Source organism: Pleurodeles waltl, chromosome 9 (genome assembly GCF_031143425.1).
Source record: "Pleurodeles waltl isolate 20211129_DDA chromosome 9, aPleWal1.hap1.20221129, whole genome shotgun sequence".
NCBI lineage: Eukaryota > Metazoa > Chordata > Amphibia > Caudata > Salamandridae > Pleurodeles > Pleurodeles waltl.
Window position 1 is genome coordinate 807,775,985 of NC_090448.1, and position 21,665 is coordinate 807,797,649.

General features: G+C 49.3%; 1 protein-coding gene across 7 annotated transcripts in view; it reads right to left on the reverse strand.

Moving 5' to 3' along the window:
- The window catches only part of DPF2 (double PHD fingers 2), a 225,313-nt gene that overhangs the window by 98,694 nt on the left and 104,954 nt on the right, over positions 1-21,665 (reverse strand). For all 7 annotated transcript variants that reach the window (XM_069208067.1, XM_069208065.1, XM_069208062.1 and 4 more), the window contains exon 6: positions 14,965-15,049. In XM_069208067.1, the coding sequence (XP_069064168.1) occupies positions 14,965-15,049 (85 nt within the window). The remainder of the gene's footprint in view (positions 1-14,964; positions 15,050-21,665) is intronic.

Below are 21,665 nucleotides of genomic sequence, written 5' to 3' on the forward strand. Positions count from 1 at the left end.
AGGGCGCATGTGAATCTGCAGCGTCTCATGCCACGAACAGATGTACACTGGGTAAGTGACATTTTCCGTTCGATGGCATGTGTAGCTGCAGATAGACATGCTGTGCATAGACTAGTAAGCAGTTACTCCTCAAAAGCAGTGGCTTAGCCTGTAGGAGTTGAAGTTGTTTGAAATAATATTCGTAATACTGCCTGTCCTACTGTGGCTTGTTGTGTTGTTAACACATCTACACAGTAGTGTTTTGTGAATGTATGAGGCGTAGAACATGTGGCTGCCTTACATATTTCTGTCATAGGTATATTTCCTAGAAAGGCCATTGTGGCGCCTTTTTTCCTAGTGGAGTGTGCCTTTGGGGTAATAGGCAGTTCTCTCTTTGCTTTAATATAGCAGGCTTGAATACATTTCACTATCCATCTGGCAATGCCTTGTTTGGATATTGGATTACCTGCATGAGGTTTTTGGAAGGATCCAAACAATTGTTTTGTTTTGCGAAATTGTTTTGTTCTATCAATGTAATACATTAGTGCTCTTTTAATGTATAATGTATGTAAGGCTCTTTCAGCTACTGAGTCTGGCTGTGGAAAAAAGACTGGGAGTTCCACTGTTTGGTTTAGGTGGAACGGTGAGATAACTTTTGGTAAAAAAATTGGATTTGTGGGTAGAACCACTTTATGTTTGTGTATTTGTATAAAGGGTTCTTGTTTAGTAAATGCTTGTATTTCACTTACTCTTCTAAGAGATGTGATTGCTATTAGGAAGGCTACTTTCCAGGTTAAGTACTGCATTTCACAAGAGTGCATGGGTTCAAATGGTGGACCCATGAGTCGTGTTAATACAATATTAAGGTTCCATGAGGGATCTGGTGGTGTTCTTGGGGGTATGATTCTCTTTAGACCCTCCATAAATTCTTTGATGACTGGGATTCTAAAGAGTGATGTTGAATGTGTATTCTGCAGATAAGCAGATATTGCTGTGAGATGTATTTTAATGGACGAAAAGGCTAGATTTGTTTTTTGTAAGTGTAATAGGTAGCTTACAATGTCTTTTGCGGACGCATGTAGTGGTTGAATTTGATTATTATGGCAGTAATAAACAAATCTTTTCCATTTATTTGCGTAACAATGTTTTGTAGTAGGTTTTCTTGCTTGTTTAATGACCTCCATACATTCTTGTGTAAGGTCTAAATGTCCAAATTCTAAGATTTCAGGAGCCAGATTGCTAGATTGAGCGATGCTGGATTCGGGTGTCTGATCTGTTGTTTGTGTTGAGTTAACAGATCTGATCTGTTTGGTAGTTTGATATGAGGTACTACTGACAGATCTAGTAGTGTTGTGTACCATGGCTGGCTTGCCCAAGTTGGTGCTATTAGTATTAGTTTGTTTTGACTCAGTTTGTTTACTACGTACGGAAGGAGTGGGAGAGGGGGAAAAGCGTAAGCAAATATCCCTGACAAACTCATCCATAACGCATTGCCCTTGGAGTGAGGGTGCGAATACCTGGACGTGAAGTTTTGGCATTTTGCGTTTTCTTTTGTTGCGAATAGGTCTATTCGTGGTGTTCCCCAGCTTTGAAAGTAAGTTTGTAGTATCTGGGGATGAATTTCCCATTCGTGGGTTTGTTGGTGATCTCGACTGAGATTGTCGGCTAACTGGTTTTGAATTCCTGGGATGTATTGTGCTATTAGGCGAATGTGATTGTGAATCGCCCAATGCCAAATTCTTTGTGCTAAGAGACACAGCTTTGATGAGTGTGTCCCTCCCTGTTTGTTTAGGTAACACATTGTTGTCATGTTGTCTGTTTTGACAAGAATGTGTTTGTGGGCTATTATCGGTTGAAATGCTTTCAATGCTAGAAATACTGCTAGCAGTTCCAGATGATTTATATGAAGTTGGCTCTGTTGATGGTCCCATTGTCCCTGAATGCTGTGTGCTGGTTGAGGTGTAATCCCCAGCCTACCATGGAAGCATCTGTTGTGATCACGTATTGAGGCACAGGGTCTTGGAATGGCCGCCCTTGGTTTAACTTTATAGGATTCCACCATTGAAACGAGGAGTGTGTTTGGCGGTCTATCAACACTAGATCTTGAAGTTGACCCTGTGCTTGTGTCCATTGTGTTGCTAGGCACTGTTGTAAGGGTCGCATGTGTAGTCTTGCGTTTGGGACAATGGCTATGCATGAAGACATCATGCCTAGAAGTTTCATCACAAACCTCACTTGATTGGTGTTGGTTTGGGTGCATGTTTAGTATTACATTTTGGAATGCTTGTACCCTTTGTGGACTTGGAGTGGCAATCCCTTTTTGTGTGTTGATTGTTGCTCCTAAGTATCGTTGTATTTGACACGGTCGTAGATGTGATTTCTGGTAGTTTATAGAGAACCCTAGCTTGTGAAGGCTTTCTATAACGTATTTTGTGTGTTGTAGACACTGTTGTTGAGTGCTGGTTTTTATTAACCAATCGTCTAAGTAAGGGAATACGTGCATGTGCTGCCTCCTGATATGAGCAGCTACTACCGCAAGGCATTTTGTGAATACTCTTGGTGCTGTTGTTATTCCGAACGGTAACACTTTGAATTGGTAATGCACGCCTTGGATTACAAACCTTAAGTATTTCCTGTGGGAAGGATGTATGTGGAAGTAAGCATCCTTGAGATCGAATGTTGACATGTAGTCCTGTTGTTTGAGCAAGGGAATCACGTCTTGAAGTCTCACCATGTGAAAGTGATCTGATTTGATGTAAAGATTTAGTGTTCTGAGGCCTAATATGGGTCTCAGTGTTTTGTCCTTTTTTGGAATTAGGAAATACAAGGAGTAAACACCTGTACCTTTATGATGGTTGGGTACTAGTTCTATTGCTTCTTTTTGTAACAGCGCTTGGACTTCTAGTTGTAACAGGTCTAAGTGCTGTTTGGACATGTTGTGTGCTCGTGGAGGCACGTTTGGTGGTATTTGTAGGAACTCTATGCAATAACCATGTTGGATAATGGCTAGGACCCACGAGTCTGTAGTTATGTCTTTCCAATTTTGGTAATAATCTGTGAGTCTCCCCCCCCACTGGTGTTGTGTTGGGGGTTTGTGACGTTGCAGTAACTGTTTAGTTTGTGGGGTTTTTGGGCTTTGGAATTTCCCTCTTGTTTTAGGGAACTGTCCACCCCTATATTGTCCCCGGAAGCCTCCTCTTTGGTATTGGCCCTGGTATGTGGGTCTGGCCTGTGAGGTAGAGGGTTCTGTGCTTTGGGCCCGAAACCCCCTCTAAAGTGTGGCTTCCTAAAAGTGCCTCTGCTCTGTGAGGAGTAGAGCGCGCCCATGGCTTTGGCCGTGTCAGTGTCCTTCTTTAGTTTGTCTATTGCTGTATCCACTTCCGGCCCAAACAATTGTTGTCCGTTGAATGGCATATTCAGCACAGCCTGCTGGATCTCTGGCTTAAATCCAGAGGTACGTAGCCACGCGTGTCTCCGAATGGTGACCGCTGTGTTTACTGTTCTGGCCGCCGTGTCTGCTGCGTCCATAGCTGATCTTATTTGATTGTTGGAGATGGTCTGGCCCTCCTCTACAACCTGTTGGGCACGCTTCTGGAATTCTTTGGGAAGGTGTTCAATGAAATGTTGCATTTCGTCCTAATGTGCCCTGTCGTATCTTGCCAATAGGGCCTAAATTGGCAATTCGCCATTGATTGGCTGCCTGTGCTGCCACCCTTTTGCCTGCAGCATCGAATTTCCGACTTTATTTGTCGGGTGGTGGTGCGTCCCCAGAAGTTTGTGAGTTTGCCCTTTTTCGGGCTGCTCCCACTACCACTGAATCAGGAGTCAGCTGTTGCGTAATGTATACCGGGTCCGTAAGGGGAGGTTTATATTTCTTTTCCACCCTAGGTGTTATGGCTCTGCTCTTGACTGGGTCTTGAAACACCGGTTTGGCTTGTTTTAACATACCTGGTAACATTGGCAAACTTTGGTATTGGTTATGTGTTGATGACAAGGTATTGAACAAGAAGTCATCTTCTATAGGTTCTGAATACAATGCTATCTTCCGGTGGTGATGGCCTTGCCGGGTAGCAATCCGGACTATTATCAGAGACTGGTGCATCGTACAGATCCCATGCATCTGGGTCACCTTGGCTCATCCCTGTGTGCGTTGGTGACTGCACCATTGGTGGTGTTTCTATTGGGGACAGATGTGGTGAGGACGGTGGCGATGGCTGTGGAGAAAACTGTGGTGTTGTTTTTTCTTTAGCCACTTTTGCTTTTGGCTGCATTTCCGCCTCATGCAATGCGAGATTCCGCTTCATTTTAATGGGGGGAAGTGTACTCATTTTCCCTGTGTCCTTCTGTATATGGAGCCTCCTCTGTGTATGGTCTGGCACTCCCATCCCCAGTTCTTGTTGTAATTGTGAGGAAAGGCCCTGTTCCTCCGTATAGGAGCTTTGTTTCGGCTCCGAGGCTGGGTGTTTCAGCACCAAAACCTTTTTCTGTAGTCTTTTTCGGCTCCGAAGAAACCTTTTTGGCTTTCAGAGTACCGATTTCTCGGTGCCGGATCTGCTCAGTGCCGGTATCTCGGTGTTGAGTATATTCGGAGCCGGTATCTCGACCGGAGTCAGATGTCTTCGGCTGTTGTGAAGCCTTTTTCGGTGCCGATGCTTGGTCACCGTGCTTTCGGGTAAAGCCATGGCCTGGGGGCGGTGGCGTCCCCTTGGCTTTCATGATTTTCGAGTGAGTTTTTGCCGGGGCTGGTATACTCATGATTTGTTGCGTCGTCGGCTGCTCACTCTCGGGCTCGTCCGAGTCCGAATCTGGAACGAGAATGTCTCTTCTTCTTCAACGTCGGGTTGTCCGGCCGGTGTCGACGCCATTTGAAGCCTTCGAGCTCTCTGGTCCCGCAGCGTCTTCTTCGACCGAAATGCCTGACAGGCCTCGCATGTATCCTCTTTGTGTTCGGGAGACAAACACAAATTACAGACCAAATGTTGGTCTGTATAAGGATACTTAGCATGGCATTTAGGGCAGAAGCGGAATGGGGTCCGTTCCATGAGCCTTGAAGACGCACGCGGTCGGGCCAACCAGGCCCCGCCAAGGAGTGGAAGCCCCGAAGGGCTGCCGGAGCTTTTCTTTTCTTCGGTGTCGATGTGCTATCACTAACTCGATACCGAGCGCGAACAATACCATTGAATTTTCCGATTGTTAACTAACTTTTCCGAACCGAAACACGGAGCGAAGAGGAACACGTCCGAACCCGATGGCGGAAAAAAAACAATCTAAGATGGAGTCGACGCCCATGCGCAATGGAGCCAAAAGGGAGGAGTCCCTCGGTCTCGTGACTCGAAAAGACTTCTTCGAAGAAAAACAACTTGTAACACTCCGGGCCCAACACTAGATGGCGGAATAATGCATAGCATGTGTATCTGCAGCTACACATGCAAACGAACATACATATATATATATACATATATATATATATATATATATATATATATATATATATATATATATATATATATCTCTAGTATGTTTGCACCTTTTATGATTCAAATGAATGGAAATGAAGGAAAATGACAGACTGAAAATAAAACGATGGCTCAACCCCTGATCTTTGATGGGGGTGAATGTTTGATTAGTTCAGCGTTCCGTCCATCATCTGCCCTTTTGTTTCTGGGCGGGCATCAACTTCCTGAGAGATCTGCAACGGTGCCCAGACACGTCACTACCTCAGATACCCCCAGTAACCCAAGTGAAGGTCAAGGAAATGAGGCCTTCTTACCTCAATCACTCTTGTTCCTAGACCTTCTTTAACAACACTATCTAGATCGTGGCAGATGCTGTCAAAAAAATCTCCAAAGGGACGTTTATCCTCAACCATGGGTAATGCTTCTGACTCCCATCCTTAAGTCACAAATGTGGTCAATACTCCACTATGGAAGACAAAAAGAATACCTGGAAAATATGAAGCACCACATGACTTTTTCCAGTTTCACATCAGCATTTATTTATTACCTCCTAAAGTTCATTACACAAACGCCTAGCCCAGATAATATTGTCACTACTCTTCCATTGCTTCAGAACTATCTATCTCAGCTTCAGATATTAGAACTCATTAGGTGATGCACAAAAGGTTTACCACAACAAGTAGTAAAGAATTACTGCTACTCCTCATAAACGGCTATGAGGTGACTAACAGCTGGTGGCAACTGCTTCCCCTCAGAACGGAAGAGGACCTACAGAAGATAATTTGCAGGAAGAATGGGTTCAATACAGGGTGCAAACAGAAAGTCTACCAATATGGTAGATCCAGTCTAGGTTGTCTTTGTTATCTTGTGGACGTGGCAACTTACTTGCTCTTAGTTCCTGGGATTGGTAGCACACAACGGTTTGGGGAAAAACATACACGTGTTTTTCTGCAAAATACATTTCTCTGCACTATACCTGAAACTTGTCGCTTTCCCATAGATATGCTATAGCAAGCATCACTTAGTAGACAATAAAACTTGGATGAAAACATAGAAGAATTATCTACAAATCACCTAGACAAAGCAGAAGAGACACAGAAAAAAGAATGAACATTACTGGATCTATAGTCAGGCTCTCATTATGAGAGGTTTGTATTTCCTCATGAAGCTGGCAATGTTGTTATTGGCCCTGTTATGAAATGAGAGAAGCCTAGGAACCAAGGCCCTGTGAGGAAGAATGAGCAGTTCCTGGAAAAATGAGACCCACCATTACTGTTTCCCCTTGTAATTCCTCATTCCTAAAAGGATTCCTAGGATTCAGCCCATAACACCCATTATTCCACACCCTGAGTATAGGTATTCCACACCCTGGGTATAGGTATTCCACAGTATGTTGAATTTGCAACTGAACAGTGAGGCATTTGTAATAAGAACTTCAGTTATGATCTGTGCAGCTTTTCAATTCTCAACAAAGCCTTGTTTGTTTGGCTCGGGCTCCCCAACAGTTCCACTAAGGTAAGATAAATACTGTCCCTCTTAAGCCACTAACTTGCAATTGAAGGGCAGGGTCCTGCTGGTGCTGGTCTTCCTCTGTCTAAAAGACCAGATGTAGAATCATAAAAACATCCTCCTGTAGCTTGACTAGAAGAACAGGAAGCAGAACTTCTTAGTGAGAGTACAGGAACAGACCCATGTCTAAGAGAACAATGTCCAATACATAGTTGGCTACAACTGGTGGTATGGAAATCTTGAGGGAGTAAGTCACCTATAAGGCACAAGAAACATACAGCCCAGCTATCCAGAACAGTTAATCTAAACAGTATCAAGGCATGTGATAGGGGACTAAATAATCGTAGGAAAAGATCCACTATTGAGGAAAGGGTGTCTGCGTTCAATCCTTCAGTCATACTTCTTGAGGAGACTCATATTCCGGTTAATAAAGTCCCGGATTTTTGCATTTTAAAAAAATGGCTGATTTTAAAGTAGTTGCTGCAGCGTCAGCGTCTCAGAGGTGTGGCAGTCTTTTTAGCCAGAGCCCTCAATGCACAGCCATTGGATCTTTTTTCTGACCCTGATGGGCGTTGGTGCTGGGTTCAATGTTTAATCGCCAAGGAGAGATTCATTTTTGTTAGTTTTTATGGCCCTTTGATAGATGACCCAGCCCTTTATATAGGCATGTTTCACTCCCTCTTGCAATTGACAGGTAAAATTATTATTGGTGGGGATTTCAATTTCCTTCAGGACCCCGTTTTAGATACTACAGTAAGAGACAGCATAAACCTAAGGTTGCAAAAATCTTCAGAGATTTCGCTAAGGTTTTGACGTTGTCCGATCCTTGGAGAATGAACACCCCTGATGTGAGGGAATATACTTGTTTTTCCACTCAGTTTAAAAGCTCCTCACGCATAGATTTTTTCCTGATATCAGACTCATTGTGCTATAGATCTCAGTCGGTTCAGCACTCTGGTCTTTCAGACCATGCCTCTTTGCTGCTGGAAGTGTCCCTCTCCTCCTCAGCTTACACAACTCGGACCAAAAGGTGGGTTTTCAACCTTCGGATTCTTTTAGACGAAGGGTGGATACAGGCTTCTCAGGACGAAATAAGGGATTTTTTCAAACGCTCTCAGGGATCCTCAACTCCAGCAGTAGTCTGGGATTCATTTAAGGCTTTTTTTAGGGGCTGGGTAATCGCCATAGAGGCAGCAGATAAACGGCTCTTAAGACAACAAATTGCTGTATTGGAAGATGTAATTCAAAAGTGTTTAATTGCCTATCTGCATGCCCCCTCGGACATTAATAGGCAGGCCTTCGAAGCTGCATTGGCGGATTTTTTTTTTTTTTTTAAAGGTGGATATTGAATATCGGATCTATAAACAAAAGGCGTACGAAGAGAGCAACTTTACAGGGAAAGTTTTGGCATGGCAAGCTCGAGATCGTATTGCTGATAATGTTATACATGCTTTAAGATGTCCGGTCACCGGGGCTAGACGTACTGACCCCGGGGATCTTGACAAAATTATGCTGGAATACTATAGGCAAATTTATAGTTATGTCCCAGTTATAGATCCTGGGACTGTTGAAAAGTTCTTGAGGGATCTAGATATTTCCTGCCTCTCAGAGGAAGACTCTGTGGCACTTTCACACCCATTCACGAAGCCAGAACTTTTAGACGTTGTTAAGAACCTTCCCACAGGGAAAGCCTGTGGACCAGATGGCTTCCCTGCTGAGTTCTATAAGACTTTTATAAATGTATTCGACGAGGATTTTTTGGTTTTAATCAATGGTCTGCTACGGGGAGAACAGATTCCTAAGACCTGGCATTCAGGAAACGTGGTCAGCTTCCCTAAGAAAAATAAGGACAGGGAGGATCCAAATGAATATCGTCCAATTTCGCAGTTAAACTCAGATTATAAAATAATCACAAAACTATTGGCCAATAGGCTTAATAGGGTAGTTAATAAACTGGTACATCCCCATCAAAACGGGTTTATAGCTGCCCGACAACTGGCCACAAACACACATTATTTAGCTGAGGCTCCTGATTATTTTGCTGCTAATAAAGTCCCTGCCATTATTCTTTTGCTCGATGCGGAAAAAGATTTTGACTTAGTTGTTTGGGACACACTTTTCGCAGTCTTGACTAACTACAAGATACCTTCTCAGGTCACTGCACTAATTCAAAGGCTGTACTCAAACTCAGAGGCCAATATCATAATAAATTTGAAGTCTGTCGGACACCTTCAAATACAACGAGGGACTAGACAGGGATGTCCTTTATCACCCATTTTATTTGCCCTTTTTATTGAGCCTCTCGCCATTAAAATCAGACAACATATTCAGATTCAACCTCCGTTAAAGTCAATGGGTAGGATTAAACTTTACGCAGATATTTTGTTTTTAGATACAGAACGTTCTTCTCAGGAAGCGGTCTTTAATCTGTTTAATGAATGTGAGCAAATTGGTGGTTACAAGATCAACATGAGTAAGACTGATATTATTCTCTGTGGCACTTCGATCTATCTATCTCCTTCCTGAATTACAAAGCTGTGTAAACGCTAGTCCAAAGATATACTTAGGAATTTATTTTTCGGCCAATATAGGGGATCTGTACGAATTACATTTTGTTTCCTTACTTTAGAAAACTCAGGCTCTGCTCGCTTGTTGGCAGTCTCTCCCCCTCTCTATATTGGGGCGAATTGCGTTAATTAAAATGTCAATTTTACCATTTTTTAATTTTTTGTTTGCAGCTATTCAGTGCGTTTTAATGCAAACGTTTTTTTAGAAAACTCGAATCCCTATTTTGCCCATTCATTTGGCAAAACCAAAAGGCCTGCGCTGCTTTAAGTATACTCTATGCTGATAAAGAAAAAGGGGGATTGGCCTTGCCAAATTTCAAAGATTATTATTATGCATTTTTTGCGCATTATTATGCCAGCTTTAATATGGATCATTTGGCTGGCTTTAGGTTTTTTTATCGATTTTCGGGTATTAATATGTAGGGAGCATAATATGCGGAACCCTGCACTCTTGGCAAAATCACCTAAAAAAGTTTGTTATAAGATTTTTAAATGTTTTTTTAAGTGAAGATCAGACTTCTTTAGAAAATACTCAATTCCTTTTCTACATTTTGACACTCCACTTTCACAGATTTTTTGCACTCTGGTGCTCAGCTTAATGAAGATTTAGTAAAGAGGTGGGAACTCGCTGGATTTAGTAAGATCGGAGATTTTAGGGTTCAGGATAATTGGGAAACTCCATTAAATATTCTGATTACTGTTAAAAATGATTTTTTGTTGGTTGGGTCTTATAACATTTTGTTACATACTCTTGGGGATTTAGATGTCAACGTCCAGTCATTGGTAACAGAATTGTTCGACCCTCCTGGTATAAGGACTGCAGGGTGGTGGAGAAGGCTCCTGGCAGAAACGGTCAAAGTAGATCTTGGGACAAAAGCCCAGACGAAATGGGCCAGCCAGAAGGGCCTGGAGGTCTCAAGTGATTACTGGGAGACTATTAATCATCTGAATTTTTCCGTGTTCTGAGGGGCTAACTGGCACAGAATGATATTTTTCAGTAAATGGTTATTGTATCGAACCCCGAAGGCCCCATCTCGCATGGGGACTGGTTATCCTGATAAGCGTTTTCGCTGCAAGGAAGTAGGAGTAGCAGGTTGGATCCACATGATTGCGACATGCCAATGTATATAGGGATACTGGGAGGGAGTTTTTGAAGTTTTAACGATTATGGCACCGGTACCCATATCTCCCAGTATTCACTTAATGAGCTTGGGTTACGATCCCGAGGCAAGGCTCTCTTCTAGATGGGAGAAGCTTGTATTCATAGCCACTGCGGTCGCTAGGTTGCTTCTGCTGAGAAATTGGCGTTCCGAGCTATCTCCTACTGGTCAAGAATGGTATTGTAAGATGGCGCAAGTCAGACTTCAGGAGATGCGATACGCTAGCCGAGTAGGCAATGTTAAAAAGTTCTCACTGATCTGGGGGGATTATTTCTTGGATAAATTCAGTTGATTTTGTTTTTTTTCATTTTCTGCAGGTGACAGTGTATCTTGTTTTGTTTCGATGTTTCTTTATCCTGGTTAAAAAAAATATATATATATTTTAAAAAAAAAGAAAAAAAAAAAAGGCAAGTGATAGGGTGACCAGATTTTGAAAAGAAAAAACCAGGACAGGTCAGACATAAAAGTAGGACTAAAGCCTTTATTCTCACTTTTATATCTGGCCTATCCTGTAAACGTGCGTGAGACACGAACACACACACACACACGCATAGGCGGCAGCAGCAGATGGGCAGAAACCAATAACTTACATCTTCAATTATTTAAGAATCTGGAAGTGTATGTGAAAGGAGTGCATACCTTTCACTTCTGACTCGCACGTTGACCTGACCTTTGTCTAAAAAAACGGGACATTTATTTAAAGTTAACAAAAGGTTCACAGGTTGACCTGACTTTTCCCCCAAAAAACAGGACATTTATTTGAAATGAACAAAAGTGTTGGGATAGTCCTCTGAAAACCGGGACTGCCTGGAGAAATCCGGGACGTATGGTCACCCTAGCATAAGAGAACAAAGAGCTACAGAGAAGCATTCTAGGACTGAGACGGGTGAGATGTATCATCCCAGGCACATGTAGCGTTCCTTGGGAGTTGGTATCATACCATATCTAGCCCCAGAAACAAAGAGTTTTTTCTGCTATGAAGCCCATCACTTGAGATTGTGTTCTACTGAATGCAGCCAAACAACCTAGTTCTGGAAACAGAACAAAAAAAATAGTCTTTCTACCCCTGCTATTGCAGAGTGATGTGTTAGAAATCACAGATGGGTACACTAATTTCCAGTGACCTGGTGATTACCTTTTAAGGCTGTGGGATGAGTGTGGATCACCTGTCTTGAGGGTGCTAGTTTTAACCAGAAACCTCGAGTATGAACACTTGGTTTGGAGATACAAACGTCTGACACTTTCCAGCAATTTTGCTGTTGGTATACCATTTACAACTAGCGCCCAATGTTCCTGCAGGAATATTTATTTAAAATGTGGACAGGTGTCAAAGCGCTTTACAGAAAACCTCACAATATGAATCAGCAAGGGGGGGTGAACCTATACGGGAATAGGATGGAGAAGGCGGGAGGAGGAGTGGGAGAAACATGGAGAGCTTAACAACAGTAGCACACCAAAAAACACGTAATATACTGTAGTGAGATGTCTGATCCTTGTGGAACATCTAGAAACTTTATTATTTTCTACAGAGGTAAGATTTGAAGAGGTAAGTCTCTAGGCCTTTCCTGAAAGACATAATGGCATGGCTGCATCTTGGACCAAGTGGGAGAGTTCCAAAAATCGGGTTTCACTCCCAAGAAAATTGCTTCAAAATTTAAAAGGACTTGAATTTAGGATAGGGTGAGGATGTTGGGCAAGTAGGTGGATCTGTTGTAGCATAAGGCTTTTTTTTTAGGTAATGCATATGATTTTGAACATGATCCCCACCTCAAATGAAAATCAGCAGAAGTCTCTCAGAATCGGGGTTAAAGAGAAAACAATTATTTTTCTTAGATGAGTTTGGCAGTGGAGTGAAAGGTGAGTTTGAGAGGAGCCAATGCTCATGTCGAAATACCTGCTACAATGGCATTGCATGTTTCAATTCTTGGATCAGAACGTGGGCTGCTGGTCTTAGTGGATCAGAGGAGAGAGGATGTTTGATTTTCTAAAGCTGGCATAGTAGAAGTTGGCAGACTGTGCCATTTATTTCACTTGTGTTGTAAAACTGAAAGGAGTCCAGCATGGAAACAGGGATTTGACTGGTGTCTCTGTGCTGCGTTTAGCCCCTCAAGGATAGTTCAGTGGCCAAAGGTGGACCAATTTGGAGGATGTTTTGCAGATTAGGAGGAATACCATTTTCGACAGGTTGAGTTTCAAGCAGTGAGAGTCTATCCAGCCATGAACTATTTATGGCTCTTTTGTAGGGTGGTTTACGTCTGGTACTGATAGGTTTAGAAACAGTTAGGTGTTTTCTGTTTACTGATGTAACATTTTAGTAGAAGCAGACTGAGTAGTTTCACCTAAAGGAGGAAAAGAACTGGGGAGAGAGTGGAGCCTTGTTGTACAATACAGGTCACCATTTACGTTTCTGGTAATTTCCCAATTTTATGAACGGGGTCAGGCTGTTAAGGAAGGAGTGGAATCCGCTTACTATTGTTCCACTGAGACCCATTCTACGTTTCAGGGTTTTGAGGATGAGAAAGTGGCCCACTGTGCTGAACACCACTGATCTAAAAGGAAATACTGGACAAGTTGTCATGTAACTGATCTAATTCATCAGACAACCAAACCCTAACATCTGGATCTCAGCAACCAAGTTTAATTGAGCACCAACACTAATTGCCTGCTGCTTTAGGTGCCATAAACTATTTTTGGGCCCAAGATTTAATCATTCTTCCAGTGCGTGGAATGAGCATTTGGGTTTGATGATTTTTTTTAACTACTTAGGCAGGTAAGTCAGTCAAAAAAGCTCCAACCCAATCTAACATGACAAAACTGAGGCATTGCTGCTTTATGTTTGACACATCTGTCTCACTGATGGACATGGTGAGTAAAACTGAAGTAAACTTAAGGACTTCTGAAGTCTGACCAAGAACACCCATATCCCCCCGCCATAGCTTAAGCTTTGCATAGGGACTCATGCTATTACAAAAAAGCTAGCACCTACAGTGTAACTGTAGTGAATTTGTTTATGAAAATCATGTACACGGAAGGTGGCAGCACTTTGTTTTTTTCTGTATGCCTTAATTGCAGTGTTTTACTTACCTGTAAATAAAGCCATACTCTTTATAGTACGGATAGGTCTCACGAGGAGCTTCATTGTGTGTATTTTTGTGTTTCATACTATATTTGAGTCTTTAACTGACTTAACCTCCCAATGTAAAGCTTGACTGCTCGATTTTGCTACCGCTGGATAGAAAAGGGTCTGGTCTAAGGAACGTTACTTAAGTTATACAATTCACCAACAACTGTATGCGTGCCCTGAGACAATGGTGGTAAGCAACGGCAATAACTAGGGACACTGCCCAGTAACCACTGCTTGCCCAGGATCCTAAAGAAAAGGCCTCACAAAGCCAAGCAAACTCATCCCTCTGTTGTCTAGCGTCCATCCTTTCCTCATCCAAGAGACAATCTCTTCAGTCACTGGCTCTTGTTGCTTGCCAGTTGTATCTGTGTACTTGTTGCTCCTACCACCATCTTGCAGAGAACCCTTTACCCTCCCTTGTGCCATTTTGCTTTTCTTTCCGTCTTCTAAGCTACTTGACAATTTTCCAAGTACTTGTTATTTTCATCTACTTGACTGTCTGCGCCAATTTCTTTTAAATGTCTTGTAGCAATTAGACAAAACCACATTTCAGTAGGCTCTCTTAAAATTCACTGAACTGATTTGCTAAAACTATTTTTTCCACACTACATCAGTTCCTTTTCTGCATCTTTTGCCTGTCCACAATTCATCACCATATGTGTGTTCCCTATTTTGCATGATAGTTTCCTTTTGATCTCTTCCAGTCACCTGGCAGACAACCTTCAATGACCCCACACCTTCTTGGTGTTTGATTAGTGATCACTCTCCTTCCCCTAGCGTCCCATTTTTGCTTCCTTGTCAGACATCCCCCACTCAATCACTCACACTTACGATTACAGCCCATAGGTCACACTGTCTTGACCCAGAATGACGCCCCCAACCAAGATAAGTCTCTTTTGATTCAGTTTCCTCCATTTTCAATTCTTTGGTCACTTTCTACTGACTCCTATCAGTGTTCTTACCATCCCCCGCCCTCTTGTTCCCTTGGACTGCAGGTCGGGCACAAAGTAATTCCCATTAACAAGAATGATACTTTAACCCTGGCAAACTGTTGACCAAGTCTACAAAAATCAATAATCAAGAACTAATTGTTAAGGGTGTTATAGTGCAATGGATAGAAATGAAACCCTATCAATAGAGTAACAGGAAACACAATGGTGACCACTCACTGTCACAGGCGTAGGGTTTATCTCGATCTTCCAATGCTGCTGCTGCTGCATCCAGCTTTTTCCTGGCACTGGCTAAACCTTTGCCCTTTAAACAAAGAAAATAGCAGACTGTAAGACTCTGAAAAGAAATCTTGCATGTATAACACTCTGCCATTAGACCAAGACGAATAAATAAAGGGCATATCAGCAGAGGTGCAGAAGTGACACGTAATTACATTATAGAATGTTGTTACATGTTCTCCTGGTGATGGTTTAAAAAATTGTTAAGCAAGCTATGCCTTTGATCTCTTGATAGATGCACTTCTACTGAATCGTTTCCTAAACAGCATCAAGGCAAAGCCATGTTTTTTTTAACTATATGAATAAACACTAGCAAAACCCAAGAGGTGTCGCCTACAAAAGGTACTGGCTTTCGTTAATGTTTTAGCTATGTAATACATCAAATCAATATGGTTGAATGTTAAAAAAAAAAAAAAAAGCGCCCAATATCAACCCTGGCTTGCTTTTAGGAGTGAGGGGGAGGCAGGTGGAAGGGGAACAAAGAAATCCAATGATGTCTGCATTTTCTTTATGGCAGGAGCATGCCACTGCAGATGGAGAGCAGTTGGGGGGGGGCTGCACAAGAAGGCAACACAGTTGGTGGGTGGGTTGGGGGGAAATGGTGGTGTGATGCAGCTAGTGGTGTCCGCATTATATTGTGTTTTGTTTTGTTAAGGCTGGGGTGGGCAGGCAACACAACAGGGGGTGGAAGGCAAGCAAAAATGGAGGGCGGACCAACCAAAAACGAAGAGGAATGGAGGGGTATGGATGAAGCAACAATAAGTGAGGGAGGGCAGATGGAGGATGCACGCAACAACAGAGGCATGCAGGGACAGAGGTAACCAACTATAAAGGGAGGGAGGGCAGATGGCAGGGGCAAGGCACAGCAAAGGGAGGGAAGGCAGATGGCAGGGCCAAGCAAAGGGAGGGACAAGCAACAACGGGCACAAGCGACCAGGGAGGGAGGGCATTGTGGCATGCCACAGCAAAGGGAGGGAGATCGGGGATAAGTCACGTCAAGGGACAGAAGGCGGGGACACGCTACTGGCAAGGGAGGGAGGGCAGGGGAGAGCCACCACCAAGGGAGGGAGGGCTGGGCCAAGCCACCGCCGAGGGAGGATGTGGGCAAGCCACCGCCAAGAGTGGGAGCGAGGGTGGCAAACTACCGCGAAGGGGGGAGAGGTGAGGGGGCAAGCCAAAGTAAAGAGCGGGAGAGTGGGGGACAAGCCACCACCAACAGCGTGAGGAAGCCACCACCAAATGTGAAAGGGTGGTGGCAAGCCACTGCCAAAGGCGGGCCGTAGGGGGCAAGCCACCACCAAGGGCAGAAGGGAGGGCGGTCTGAGGCCCAGACTGCTGAGGGAGGGCAGGGGCAAACAACCGCCTTAGGACAGAGGGAGGGTGAGGGCAAGCAACCCACGAGGGACAGTGGGGAGGGTGGAGGGCGAGGGAAAGCAACCACTAAATGGAGGGCGTAGGCAAGGAGGCGCTGAAGGAGGGTGTGGGTATGTGGACGCTGAAAGAGGTCAGGGGCGATCGTCCAGCGAAGGAGGGCGGGAAGGCAGAGGTAAGCGGCCGCCAAAGGACGGTGGGAAGGCGGGGGCAAGTGGCTGGTGAAGAAGGGGCAAGCAGTGGCCGCCGAAGGAAGGTGGGGCAAGCGCCCGGCAAAGGAGGGCAGGGGCAAGTGGTGCCAAAGGAGGGGGGGGGGGGGGGGCAAGCGGCCACCACAGGGCAGGGCATGCGGCTGTGAAAGGATGATGTGATGGCGGGGCAAGCAGGACACCTAAGGAGGCCGTGGAGATGGGGGCTAGCAGCAGCCAAAGAAAGCCGTGGAGATGGGGGCTAGCAACAGCCAAAGAAAGCCGTGAAGATGGGGGCAAGCGGCCGCCAAGGGAGTGAGGACAGGGGCAGGCGGCCGCCCAGGGAGGGAGGGGGCAGGCGGCCGCCCAGGGAGGGAGGGAGGGGGCAGGCGGCCGCCCAGGGAGGGAGGGAGGGGGCAGGCGGCCGCCAAGGGAGTGAGGACGGGGGCAGGCGGCCACCAAGGGAGGGATGGAGGGGGCAGGCGGCCGACCAAGGGGAGGGAGGGAGGGGGTAGGCGGCCGACCAAGGGAGGGAGGGAGGGAGGGGGTAGGCGGCCGACCAAGGGAGGGAGGGAGGGGGGGAGGGGGCAGGCGGCCGAGGGAGGGAGGGAGGGGGCAGGCGGCCGACCAAGGGAGGGAGGGAGGGAGGGAGGGGGCAGGCGGCTGACCAAGGGGAGGGAGGGGGCAGGCGGCCGACCAAGGGAGGGAGGGAGGGAGGGGGCAGGCGGCCGACCAAGGGAGGGAGGGAGGGAGGGAGGGGGCAGGCGGCCGACCAAGGGAGGGAGGGAGGGGGCAGGCGGCCGACCAAGGGAGGGAGGGAGGGGGCAGGCGGCCGACCAAGGAAGGGAGGGAGGGAGGGGGCAGGCGGCCGACCAAGGAAGGGAGGGAGGGAGGGGGCAGGCGGCCGACCAAGGAAGGGAGGGAGGGAGGGGGCAGGCGGCCGACCAAGGAAGGGAGGGAGGGAGGGGGCAGGCGGCCGACCAAGGAAGGGAGGGAGGGAGGGGGCAGGCGGCCGACCAAGGGAGGGAGGGAGGGAGGGGGCAGGCGGCCGACCAAGGGAGGGAGGGAGGGAGGGGGTAGGCGGCCGACCAAGGGAGGGGGGGAGGGAGGGGGCAGGCGGCCGACCAAGGGAGGGGGGGAGGGAGGGGGCAGGCGGCCGACCAAGGGAGGGAGGGGGCAAGCGGCCGTCAAGGGAGGGAGGGCGGGGGCAGGCGGCCGTCAAGGGAGGGAGGGCGGGGGCAGGCGGCCGTCAAGGGAGGGAGGGAGGGGGCAGGCGGCCGTCAAGGGAGGGAGGGAGGGGGCAGGCGGCCGTCATGGGGGCAGGCGGCCGTCAAGGGAGGGAGGGGGCAGGCGGCCGTCAAGGGAAGGAGGGAGGGCGGAGGCAGGCGGCCGTCAAGGGAGGGCGGAGGCAGGCGGCCGTCAAGGGAGGGAGGGAGGGCGGGGGCAGGCGGCCGTCAAGGGAGGGAGGGAGGGCGGGGGCAGGCGGCCGTCAAGGGAGGGAGGGAGAGCGGGGGCAGGCGGCCGTCAAGGGAGGGAGGGAGGGCGGGGGCAGGCGGCCGTCATGGGAGGGAGGGAGGGCGGGGGCAGGCGGCCGACCAAGGAAGGGAGGGAGGGAGGGGGCAGGCGGCCGACCAAGGAAGGGAGGGAGGGAGGGGGCAGGCGGCCGACCAAGGGAGGGAGGGAGGGAGGGGGCAGGCGGCCGACCAAGGGAGGGAGGGAGGGAGGGAGGGGGCAGGCGGCCGACCAAGGGAGGGAGGGAGGGAGGGGGCAGGCGGCCGACCAAGGGAGGGAGGGAGGGAGGGGGCAGGCGGCCGACCAAGGGAGGGGGGGAGGGAGGGGGCAGGCGGCCGACCAAGGGAGGGGGGGAGGGAGGGGGCAGGCGGCCGACCAAGGGAGGGCGGGGGCAGACGGCCGTCAAGGGAGGGAGGGAGGGGGCAGGCGGCCGTCAAGGGAGGGAGGGAGGGAGGGGGCAGGCGGCCGTCATGGGGGCAGGCGGCCGTCAAGGGAGGGAGGGGGCAGGCGGCCGTCAAGGGAAGGAGGGAGGGCAGGAGCAGGCGGCCGTCAAGGGAGGGCGGAGGCAGGCGGCCGTCAAGGGAGGGAGGGAGGGCGGGGCAGGCGGCCGTCAAGGGAGGGAGGGAGGGTGGGGGCAGGCGGCCGTCATGGGAGGGAGGGAGGGCGGGGGCAGGCGGCCGTCATGGGGGGGCAGGCGGCCGTCATGGGAGGGAGGGAGAGCGAGGGCAGGCGGGGGCAGGCGGCCGTCGAGGGAGGGCGGGCGGGGGCAGGCGGCCGTCGAGGGAGGGAGGGAGGGGGCAGGCGGCCGTCAAGGGAAGGAGGGAGGGCAGGAGCAGGCGGCCGTCAAGGGAGGGCGGGGCCAGGCGGCCGTCAAGGGAAGGAGGGAGGGCAGGAGCAGGCGGCCGTCAAGGGAGGGCGGGGCCGGCGGCCGTCAAGGGAGGGCGGGGGCCGGCGGCCGTCAAGGGAGGGAGGGAGGGAGGGCGGGGGCAGGCGGCCGTCAAGGGAGGGAGGGCGGGCGGGGGCAGGCGGCCGTCAAGGGAGGGAGGGAGGGTGGGGGCAGGCGGCCGTCAAGGGAGGGAGGGAGGGTGGGGGCAGGCGGCCGTCAAGGGAGGGAGGGAGGGTGGGGGCAGGCGGCCGTCATGGGTGGCAGGCGGTCGTCATGGGAGGGAGGGTGGGCGGGGGCAGGCGGCTGTCATGGGAGGGAGGGAGGGCGGGCGGCATGGGAGGGAGGAAGGGCGGGCGGTCGGGGGCAGGCGGCCGTCATGGGAGGGAGGGAGGGCGGGGGCAGGCGGCCTTCATGGGAGGGAGGGAGGGAGGGAGGGCGGGGGCAGGCGGCCGTCCATGGGAGGGAGGGAGGGAGGGAAGGCGGGGGCAGGCGGCCGTCCATGGGAGGGAGGGAGGGAGGGCGGGGGCAGGCGGCCGTCCATGGGAGGGAGGGAGGGAGGGCGGGGGCAGGCGGCCGTCAAGGGAGGGAGGGAGGGCGGGGCAGGCGGCCGTCAAGGGAGGAAGGGAGGGAGGGAGGGCGGGGGCAGGCGGCCGCCGAGGGAGGGAGGGCGGGGGCAAGCGGCTGCCGAGGGAGGGAGGGTTGGCTGGCGGGGGCAACCGGCCGCCGAGGGAGGGAGGGTTGGCAGGGGCAAGCGGCCGCCGCGGGAGGGAGGGCTGGCGGGGGCAAGCGTCCGCCGCGGGAGGAAGGGCTGGCGGGGGCAAGCGTTCGCCGCAGGAGGGAGGGCTGGCAGGGGCAAGCGTGGAGGGAGGGCTGGCGGGGGCAAGCGTGGAGGGAGGGCTGGCGGGGGCAACCGTGGAGGGAGGGCTGGCGGGGGCAACCGTGGAGGGAGGGCTGGCGGGGGCAACCGTGGAGGGAGGGCTGGCGGGGGCAAGCATCCGCCGCAGGAGGGAGGGCTGGCGGGGGCAAGCGTCCGCCGAGGGAGGGAGGGCTGGCGGGGGCAAAGCCACTGCCAAGGGCGGGAGGGAGGGGGGGGCAAAGCCACTGCCAAGGGCGGGAGGGAGGGGTGCAAGCCAAGGGTGGGAGGAAGTCACCACCAAAGGAGTGAGAGCGGGTGTAGGAAGCTGGGTCTCTATATGGTGCACTAAAAAGAAGTACAACGTGCAGAGAATCCAGTGGTTTCCCAATGTGATAGCAAAAGCAGAAGTAGATAGGACTAATGCTCCATTTTTGTGGTAGTGTGGGACAGCAGTTAGGCTTATCAGAGGGTAGTGCTAACCATTAGCTGTACTCATGGAGGCAATAACTCTCAAGGAATAAATCAGAGACCAATTTAGAAAAATAATACTTTTGTTTATATATACTTTAAACCCATGAACATCATCACAAGGTAAGTACATTTTCAAGCATAAATACTTTTCAGTTTCAAAAATTGTCAGTGTAATTTCAGAGTTCTTCAATGTTCACCTATGGAGAAAAACAATATTCAGAAACACGGTTAAAACAACATATGAGGCCAATCTCAAAAAGTTAAGGTAAGTACTGGCCCCTGATCAGAACCACACCAGCAGGTCACTCCAGGCTGCACTGGGGTGGCCGGGTGCAGTAAAGCATTGGGTGCCCAATGGTTTCCAATGAGGATTGCACCTTGTGGAAAAAGGCTGCAGGCTCCGGCTAGGTGGGCAGTCGAGGACAACAAACAGGTAGGTTATAAACCTGGAGTGCTCAGGGACGTAGGTGCACCTCTGGTCTTTTTTCCAGGGCTCACTGCCGACGGTATCCTTAGGCATCAGGTTTCTTCATCTGGGAGCACTCGAGGTCAGGGGGAACCTGTGTGTTGAGGCTGCAGATGTTGTCACGGATTCCAGCAGGGGGGGACCCAACTTGGACTCGAGCACAGAGGAGCCGGGGGTCGTCTTTGGCACCAGTGACCCACCTCAGATTGCACCAGGGGCAACCGATGCAGTGGTTGCTGGAGGTGTAGGGTTTTGTTGCACCACAAGCCTGCAGGAGAGGGGGACCTGCATACAGAGGATGCAGGCAGTTTGGGGCAGGTCCAAGAGGGGTGAAACCTGAGGGAACTCAGACACTAGGCAGCTGGGGAACTTGGCACCATTGGTTAGCTTCACCTCAGGTCGTGGACATCGGGTGCAGAGGTCACTTCGGGTGTTGTGTCTTTGGTGTTCCATGGGGCTGCAGAGTCCTTTCTTGAAACTTTGCTGCAGAGCAGATCCACTGCTCACAGGAATCGGAGTCTAAGTAGCAGGCAGGAAGTCCTCCTGGGATTCTTGGAGGCTCAGCTAGAGGATGAGTCGTCTTTTTGAGCAGAGTCCATAGAGGTCAGCAGGCAGGCTGCTTCTTTTCCTGTAAAACTTTTCTGTGTCCTTGTCTTCATAGATAGTCAGGATCTGAGTTCTAATACTAATTTAGGGGTGTTACATGGAGTGCCAGGTGGAAGCCAATAAGCTTAACAGCTTTAGGGTGACTACACACTTTCTATTACTACTTCCGCTGGGAAGTGGGCATAACTCTAACCCTAGTGGCCTAATTAATTTCAAACAAGATGGAGGAATTTAAAAAGTGTTGTCCACTTCAGCTCGTCCACCTTAAAGTTGGGACTGGCATGA